At 40.9% G+C, this 10,005-nt stretch overlaps 1 protein-coding gene across 1 annotated transcript; it reads left to right on the forward strand.

Moving 5' to 3' along the window:
- The first annotated feature begins 5,169 nt into the window (after window positions 1-5,169).
- LOC148376874 (uncharacterized) lies at window positions 5,170-8,944 on the forward strand. The gene is made up of 2 exons (XM_088351019.1): window positions 5,170-6,182; window positions 6,764-8,944. Exons 1-2 carry the CDS (start codon window positions 5,378-5,380, stop codon window positions 8,176-8,178), a joined length of 2,220 nt encoding a protein of 739 aa, XP_088207145.1. The 5' UTR covers window positions 5,170-5,377; the 3' UTR covers window positions 8,179-8,944.
- The last annotated feature ends 1,061 nt before the right edge of the window (window positions 8,945-10,005 follow it).

Genomic DNA, 10,005 nt, shown 5'->3' on the forward strand with positions numbered 1-10,005 from the left:
TTAAAAAAACACACAAGAACCCACACTGGTGAGAAGCCTTTTTCCTGCTCAGTTTGCAGTCAAAACTTCAGCCAGAAAGCAGACTTCAAAAAAATACACAAGAACCCACACTGGTGAGAAGCCTTTTTCCTGCTCCATTTGTGGTAAATCATTCAGCCGCAAAGAACTCTTAAAGAAACACACAACAATCCACACTGGCGAGAAGCCCTTCTCCTGCTCGTTTTGTGGGAAATCATTTAGCCAGAAAGATCACTTTAAAACACACACAAGAACCCACACTGGTGAGAAGCCTTTTTCCTGCTCATTTTGCGGTCAAAAATTCAGCCTGAAGGCATACTTAAAAAGACACACTAGAACCCACACTGGTGAGAAGCCCTTCTCCTGCTCATTTTGTGGTAAATCATTCAGCCGGAAAGAACTCTTTAAAAAACACAAAACAATCCATACTGGCGAGAAACCTTTTTCTTGCTCAGCTTCAATCTAAGATTCTAATGTCAAGCCAGAGCTCAGGATCACACGTGTGCTGGAGAAAATGGCATCCGTCATTCTGCTTGATATGATATCATTTCTTGCATTTAAAACTACTGCTGAATGTACTGATTTGTGTCATATCAATTCAATAACATATCTCTCTATATACACACACATACACTATTTGTGTCAGTTTTTTCGCTGTAGATGAAACCAAAAATGTTAAATGTTTTGATACAACTTGACTAGTCTCACATTGTGTTGATTCTTCCAACAGGTTTTCTGTTTTTTAGCTTTAGGTTTGAAACCTGAAATTTGGCAAAATGACAAAAAGTTGTATTGGGCAAAATTGCGCAATGCACTGTACATTTAGATATTCTGTAACGGTAACTACAATATCCATTTATTTTCAACTATGGATTTCTGTTCTGAAGTACTTTCTGAATAACTTTTATTTATGCCTCGTTATCCTGACCTTATCTTAGTTTTCTTTTTGAAGTCTTTATTAGGTGTTTATCCTAGAGTGTCACGTGTAACCTCTTTTTAAATCTTCCCCTTTGTTTATATCAATGACAATAAAGACATTTTTATATTGTGGATGATTATTTGTTGAGTTGACAAAATTAAGGTGACCTTGAACCCACAATATGTATACAGACGCTGCCCTACTTAAGAACGTGCTGGTTCCGGACGATCGTTTGTAAGTTGAATTTGTTCGTAAGTTGATTCAGTGCTATATTTTGTATGGAAAGTATGTTTAAAGTTTATATAAGTAACCTGTATTACTTTGAAACTGAAAAATAAACGTTTACTGAAATAACATGCTCTGTAACGTTACAAAGCAGGCTGAACAACAAAGCATAGTACTGAAAAACAAAGCTACACATTTGGTGTCAACATTCTGTGGTCTCTGAAACCCTTTGAGACTCCTTGTGATTGAAGGATATAAAACAAACAAACAAGACTTGACTATAAAGATAAATAGAGTTAAGTATAACTTACTTTTGGAAGCGTTCGGCGACTTCCTCCTTAGGGTGGAGTTTATTTTCAAAGTTGCAAAAAGTCACTGTCTTACCCCTTAATTGCGTTCCATTACACATTGTCACCCACAAGTCATTGCTCAGCAAGATCAGTCTAATTCAACTAGTATATTTTCCCTTGACCTACAAGGCCAGCAGAACTTCTTTGTCCTCCAAGAAGTGATTGACATTCAAGGATCAGCATCAGGTAAATGTTCAGTACATTCAAACATTCCTCAGTTACATAATCTTCCTGATCACAGATTGCACAATTTTCTTTACACCATGATACAGTTTAATACTACTGTACATCTGCATGAATAGTCAAGGAACATAATGGCGAGACTTTCTAAGCAATGTTCATCCATATTGCAAGCGGTTGAGATGGAATGAGAGCTTGCTCTATCCACTCCAAGCATCAGCCCGCTTCTTGGCCCTATGGCTAGGACCTTGACTCAGCCTCTTGGCTGAGAACAAGTGTGAAATGAAATGATCTGCATTTATATAGCGCTTTTCAAGTCTATGACTTCCCAACGCGCTTTACAATGTGCTCCACATTTCCCAATGGCGGCCTTGCAGCCATGTAAGGCGCTAACCTGCTTATTGGGGGTATCAGGGGTTCAGTGTCTTACCCAAGGACATTTCGACATGTAACACGGACGAGCCGGGATTCGAACTGGGATCCCTTGATCCCAAGACTAGCTCTCTACCTCCTGAGCTACTGCCGCCCCAAATGAAATGATCTGCATTTATACAGCGCTTTTTCAAGTCAATGACTTCCCAAAGCGCTTTACAATGTGCTCCACATTTCCCAATAGCGGCCTTGCAGCCATGTAAGGCGCTAACCTGCTTATTGGGGGTATTAGGGGTTCAGTGTCTTACCCAAGGACACTTCGACATGTAACACGGAGGAGCCGGGATTCGAACTGGGATCCCTTGATCCCAAGACGAGCGCTCTACCTCCTGAGCTACTGACTCCCCTACTGTCTCGGCCCCTTGGCTTTGTAGCGTACTATGATTAGACCAATAATGGATAATTGATAAGGAATATAGAACAATAAACCTTACAAAATCGCCCCTCCCCGTCCCATGAACAACATGGTTTCAAATAGATCAAAGAAAAAAAGTATCTGCTTGGTACTTTTGTGTCTGAACTAGCTGGAAGCAAGTTACCATCAGTTTGCATGGCTCTTGGTTTCTTTATCAACACTTGGAATTGCATAAGCCCATCAGAGCGGCTTCCGCAGTGACAGTGAAAGAAATATCATTTCGGAATAAAGCAAGAATTCCACTTCGAGATCCACAAAATTGTCAGACTAAACATTTTCAAGCATGGCGTTTGCTAAAAAAGAACAAAGGACGACAAAGAGCAACATAATAATCCAAGGAAAGTGAGTTCAAAGAAGAACTTGATGACTTGTTTGACATTGCTCATGCTAATGCTATCAACATTATGACAATTCCAAAAAGTTTTTGTTGGCTCGAAGAGCAAAGGGGTGAATGACAGGTGTTGACAAAAAATTAGCAGAGAAAGAAAAAAAGACTTGAAGAAAAGACCTTGAAACGACGTCTAGAAGCTGAGCAAATAATTGTGCATGTCAGTTCAATTATCATGTAGCAGTAGTAGTTCGGAAGATGATAAACCAGGAACAAGTCATGACATATCAGATTTATTCTTTAAAAATATGGATGCTTCGATCCCAGTTCGGTTTGACTAGAAGGGAAGAACAAGCACTCCTTAATGTGTGTGTCTTCACAGTAAGGATCAACGTGAAAGCCTGGATCATGGCACCTCTTACTGCAAGTGCCCAGCGCACTGATTTGCAGCTTTTAAAGTCTTTGGTGGAATATTTAAACATAAATGCTGCAATATCTAAGGCTACCCTCCAGAAATTTTCCAATCACCTAGGGTATCTAACACCTGAAACGGTTACACTAGCTTTGTTTGACAATCAAGTCAGTGCATCAACGAAACAACTCACAGTGGTTGCAATGAAAAAAAAGGACAACATCGATGAAACTGCCGAACAGGATTTTCAAAAGAGGAAATCTGTTCGATTTAGACACTGTTACTAGCAAATGTATAAAAGACTTTGTGTCCTCTAGATCTAGCACTTTCTTCAAAATCATGGACCTTCCTGTTGGCTATCTTGATGTTGAACCACAGGAATGGGAATCACGGGATGACTTCAAACAAGCTTTGGAAACTGTTCAGGCAATCAATGATCTTGCAGAACAAAGTGTGGCTGATTCAGGAACACTGCGGTCATATCACAAAAGATGAAACTGATATGCAGAATCTGCTACAAATTGCTGAAAAACACTGCAAAACTTTTCGTGACAGACGTAAAGAAACTTGAATAAAGGAATGAGTTTTTCTTTGTGTTTGTATTATGTACCTAAGCCATCATTATTTTGTGTGTGTGACCGGCTTAATGGGCGCCAATCCAAATTTATAAAGTGGTTGAGCTACCTGTAAATATCACCTTCCATGACTGAAACTTCTGCTGTGTATTTTTGGGTGGAATTGGAACATTTTTGTGGGGTAAGATAAACGAATACATGAAAAAAAATAATATTGGTTGTATAAGTTCCACCCTATTCCTCCTCCGTGGTAAAAACTGAACGAAAAAAAAGCGATTCATCCACTTTCTTAACCGCATCAAGCTTTGTATATCCACTTTAGTTTCAAAAGAAACTGCTAGCCTCTTATATTGTTGTAGAAAGTAGGTAAAAAATAATGATAAGGGAAATTAACTTGAAGCAACAGTCTTGGAGCTAACAATAGACTATTGTGTGTAGACATCTGGCGGAGGTCTTGGGATGACGTTGTTGCAGGAGGTCACAAGCTGGCATGCTGAGTGAGCCGGGGCGGGCGACCTTCACGAGATATCACGAGTTGATTTCGTGGACACTATAAAGGCCAATACTGAACGTTTCTAGAACTCTGAATGTGTCCCGAATGCAATAAAGAGCGTTCCCTTTTTGCCATATCTCCTCTCTGCGTATATTTAGGGGCGATGCCCAACGATGTTCTCTTAAAATAAGTGGCGCCCAACGTGAGTAAAATATGTGCAGATGAACAGCAGCAGTTATGCAAAGAAGGAAAATGTATTTAAAAAAAACCCTGATAATAAACATTCTTCTTACCAATGTGTACTATAGAATGTCGATTAATTTTTGGTCTAAAAGGAGGACATTATTTTTCAAGGATACAACATACGCCTGATAAAGTTAGGTTTAGGTTGTGCGCTGAATTTCATCGGACGACAGACTTAAAAAGCCCTCCCACAAGGCACAGAGTGGATCGAACCGCGGCGTTTGAGTTTTATGTGAATGGTGGGTATAAGTTAGGAGGACATGTTGGACACGAGGTAAGGAATACGACAGTAAAATGTAAGACATCTTGGGTGCTATCCTGGTTTCCCCACGCAAACGTGACACCTGTATTTCTACCAGCACCTATATGGTATGAGAATCCAGGGTTGCATGATCAATCATGCGAAAACATAACATTGACAATTCCGGAAATGCATTTTTTTCAGGGATCAATTGATTGCAATAGCAGACCGTTACTGGATGCATACCTGCCAACTACTACGGTTCTGCCGTAATGAGTACGGTTTTCTTGAACCCACTACGGTGTTTCGGTTTCATTACAAAAACTACGGTTTTCCCCTTAAAAAAAAAAAAAAAAAAAATCGTAAATAAAGAACGAAAAACATTCCACCGCGAGATCGCGAAGTACCATTTCAAACAAAGGCTATCGGCACTGCCAGTCGTCTGCGCATGCGGGAGGTTTATTTTTAGCTCAATTGGAGCACTGCCATTGTTTAATCGGCAGCGAGAAGGAACCGAGATGTAGGTCACGGTGCTTTGAATAGATCATGGAATCTACCGGAGAAAAAGTGCAGAAAATTGTGAAACCGAAACGAAAATTACAGTGCTTTCGTGAAGAATATTTCAAAGCTTTCCCTGGAGTAATTATCAGATCGAGAAAAGGTGAAAATTACGCGAACTGCACACTGTGTAGACAAGACTTTTCTGTGGGTCATGGAGGAATTAGCGACGTTAAAGACCACGTTGGAACGAAAAAACACAAATCAAATGCCAATGACAGTAATTCCAGCGGCAAAATCTCCACTTTTTTTGTCGCCCCAACCGATTCTTTGGACGTCATAAATGCCGAAGTGTTATTTACTGAAGCGATCATTGAACATGGTGTTCCAATCGCTATGGCCGACCACATGGGACCGCTTTTCAGGAGAATGTTTCCCGATTCTAAGATCGCTAAAAAATATGGTTGTGGGAGAACGAAAACTTCGAACATCGTTCAGTGCCTTGGTGAAGAATCATCACAAAGCATCGTCGATGTCATCAAATCTTCGCCTTTTAGCATGTCTACTGATGGAAGTACAGACTACGACGATGTAAAACTTTATCCAATTTGTGTACGATTCTTCGATAACCAAACAGGAAAAGTTCTGTCAGTGCTTCTTTCGTTGAGAGAATGCAACACGGCATCGACGGGCGAGAACATTTTTAAGATTATCGAAAAAGAAATGAACTCGAACAACATTCCCTGGGATAATTTAGTGTGTTTTGCTGCCGACAACGCCGCTGTTATGCTTGGATCCAAGAAAGGAGTCGCGTCCTTCATCACAGAAAAATCTCCATCGGCATACATCGCAGGTAATTGACTATGCAATTTATTCAAAATTATTATTATTTCATATCGATGTGCCTATTACGAAAACGCTGCAAGCTGATTAATTTATGGTATCAAATATATCACTTGAAAATACAATTTTCCATAGATTCTTTTACAGTACTGATTTCAATTATAATATTGAGATATTTTAATTCAAGTAAAATTTGTCATTTAATTATTTTTATGTGCCCATAGTAATCACCTTGAGATGTGTGTTTGTATAGATGTAATTAATTAGTTATGTTTTACAAAGTAGTTTCAGGAAATGTCATGTTATTTCTTATACTCCTAATTTTTAAATATCAAAACTTCAGATAATGTTTTTAATAAAATATTACTAAAATTACATGATTTAAAGCAAATTACAATCCATCAGCCATAGGTATATGAGGACTTGCATTAACCATTACCACCAACATTACATCTCTTGACATTATGACTACAGTATTAATTTTTACTACACCATGACAACCTTGTTTTTATGCATTTAGATTATGTTCCAGAATTGGGGATATTATCTATTTATCCATGAACATTTACAATTTTTGCAATTAATTTGCAGGTTGTTCCTGCCATCTCATCCACTTGGCTGTTCAGAGAGGGGCGAAGCAATTGCCAGTGAAGCTAGATGATCTGCTTGTGGACGTGTTCTACTACTTGGAGAAGAGCAGCAAACGCAAGCAGGCACTCCGACAGTTCCAAGAAGAGGAAGGTCTACCCAAGGCCAAGATCCTGAAGCATGTGTCAACGAGATGGCTGTCCCTGGAGCATTGCTTGGACCGACTCCTTCAGCAGTGGACGGCTCTCATCAAGTTCTTTGAGGCAGAGGTGGGTCATGAGAAGAAGTCCAGCATGCCATCCAGCAGAGGAAGAAAGAGGCCCTACACTCCTGATGTGAAGAAGTCGGAGGAGAAGAAAAGGAAGCTGGACACGGCCGCTCCTCAGGCAACAGATGAGAAAGCAGACTCCTCCAAGACCTTCGACTTGGCCAGGTACATGTTCAAGGAGAAGGAAGTGGCGGACAAGTCTAAGAAGGTGAAGGAGAAGAAGAAAGAAGATGACACCAAGACCAGCAGCAGCAAAGCCAGCCTTATCCTCACCAAGATGAGTGACAAGAACACTTTGTTGTATGCCCATTTCTTGATGGCAGTCTTGCCAATCTTCAACGAGACCAACACCTTCCTCCAAAAAGATGAACCCTGCGTGCATCTCTTGCACCATGTGCTCTCGACTCAGTTCAGCAAGCTCATCATGTGCTTAATGAAGCCAAAGGTCATCATCGCTGCCAGTGACATCACAAAGGTGAACTTTAAGGACCGGGCCAACCAGAAGGACGACGAGGATCTCTTCATGGGAACCAACTGCAGGGACTATGTGGCTGAACATGCAAAGGAATGTGACCTCACCACTTTCTTTTCCAGTGTCAGGGCATTCTACAGCAGCACATGCAGCTACATGATCAGCGCATTTCCCTTTGGGGATGAAGTTCTGGTGAATGCCCGGATGCTGGATATCAGCTACAGGCAGGACTGCAAGTTCAGCCAGGTGAGATTCTTTGCTGAGAGGTACCCTCACCTCCTGACCAAGGATGACAAGAGGAGTCTGGAAGAGGAGTTCCTCGTATACCAGTGCGATCCACTCACCCCTGCCATCACAGAAGCTGAGCGAGTGGACACAGCGTGGAACGAGCTCTCAAAACTCAAGGACCCAGCCACTGGCAAGGCCAAGTTTGGAGCCCTCTTCAAAGTGGCCAAGTCTGTGTTGGTGATTTATCACAGCAACGCAGACTGTGAACGCATCTTCAGTCATGTCAACAAGAACAAGACGGAGTTCCGGGCAAGTCTATCGACCAAAGTGCTTGGCAGCCTGATGACTAGGAAAATGATGATGACATCATCTGGATACAAGTGCCACAGTGTGACCCATTCGAAAGACCAGTTGAAAAAATCAAAACGATGCACAATGGAAAACAAATAATGCTTAGGCTGTAGCTTGTATAACATGGAGAACATTTGGATATCATTAATTTTGCTAAAGTGAATCAACCCATGCATGTTTATGGCTTTTCAGTCTCTTATTATCTGCTTTTCAGCGGAGAAAAATCTTTTGGCCTCGCATGTTCAATTGACTCTGGTGTGCCTTGCTTCACTTTGAGAAGTGACTGATTCAATGGAGCAGTGACACTTAGAAATGTGCCAGTGAAATTGTTTGCATGATATATATAGATTTAGCTTTTAGTTTGTTTATTGCTTAAATATGTGCTGAAGTCAGTTAAGTGAAATTGGGAATTTCTAAGATGAGAAGTGACTGCCTCAATGGACATACACTTGTATGCAGTGCAGTGACACTTGGAAATGTGCCAGTGAAATGTTTTCTTAGTTAGATAATTAGTTTAATTATTGTTTGCCAAATTTTGTTTTATCTTCAACTGCTTCCAATAGTTAAATTGCATGTAAAATTTAACTATTAGTCAGTGTTGGGCCTGGTTGTTATTTTATTTATATAAAAACTGATCAAAATCAATTATATAATTATTCACTCACAAATATATTGGAATATCTCAAATAACAAGTTTCCAAACTAACCTGAAAACCAACCCAAGAACCAACACTGAATAATATTACTTCAATGATAAAAAATTAAATGTTTTGTTTCTTATTGTATCAAATATTGAAAAGAAAAGAAAACTATGAGGGTTTTCTATGACTTTGTTATATTAAATACATTGTTGAGCTTTAAAGAACTTTCTTTTGATTATTTCCATCAGTACAGTTTAGGTAAATTGACTGTAAACATGAGGTTGTGATTGTGAAAAAAATGTAAAATTTGTTACTTCTTAGCTGCATTTTAAGCCCTGAAAATGCTAAAAATCCTGCGGCCCCTGGACCCTAGCTACTAGGCTTTTTCACTTTCAAAAGTTGGCAGGTATGTGGATGTGTGGGGTTGTTATCTTCCACAATGCTCTTCCGTGGAACTGGATTGGGTTGTGTATGCTTGTGAGAATGAAAGTACCTGCCATATTGGCTACCCTCTTGTGGTCACTAAACAATCAGTCGAACCTCCTGTGTGAGATTTGCATGTTCTCCCCGTGCTTGCGTGGGTTTCCTCCGGGCACTCCGGTGTCCTCCCACATTCCAAAAAACATGCACGTCAGGTTGATTGGCCCGTCTAAATTGTCCCTAGATGTGAATGAGCGAGAGTGTTGTCTGTCCCTGTGTGCCCTGCGACTGGCTGGCAACCAGTTCAGGGTGTCCACTGCCCGAATATAGCTGGGATGACATGAAATGAAATGATCTGCATTTATATAGCGCTTTGCAAGTCATTGACTTCCCAAAGCGCTTTACCTTGTGCTTCACATTTCCCAATAGCGGCCGTGATCTGTGCAGCCATGTAAGGCGCTAACCTACTTATTGGGGGTATTTAGGTTCAGTGTCTTACCCAAGGACACTTCGACATGTAACACGGACAAGCCGGGATTCGGACCGGGATCCCTTAATCCTAAAACGATCGCTCTACCTCCTGAGCTACAGCCGCCACCCTACCTCCAGCACCCCCGCCACCCTACTGAGGATAAGCGGTGCAGATAATTGTTTGATGATGAACGTTTCGAGCAGAGAGAGAGAGCAGAAAGAGAGAGCAAGAAAGAGCGAGAGAGCGAGAAAGAGCGAGAGAGAACGAGAGAGAGCAAGAGAGTGAGCATTTCGAAAGGAGCCGGCTCATAAACTCGTTTCGTTCTCCAACAACACAGCAGAGTGAACCTGTGAGATGGTATGATGCTAGGGGGCGATAGAGCACCAAAGAGAT

The sequence above is a fragment of the Urocampus carinirostris genome, chromosome 1 (genome assembly GCF_059441175.1).
Source record: "Urocampus carinirostris isolate Australia breed hairy pipefish chromosome 1, RoL_Ucar_1.0, whole genome shotgun sequence".
Classification (NCBI taxonomy): Eukaryota; Metazoa; Chordata; class Actinopteri; order Syngnathiformes; family Syngnathidae; genus Urocampus; species Urocampus carinirostris.

Coding starts and splice junctions, on each gene's coding strand:
- LOC148376874 (XM_088351019.1), top strand. CDS start 5,378: ATGGAATCTACCGGAGAAAAAGTGCAGAAAATTGTGAAACCGAAACGA. Junction 6,183..6,763: donor TCCATCGGCATACATCGCAG/GTAATTGACTAT, acceptor ATTAATTTGCAG/GTTGTTCCTGCCATCTCATC.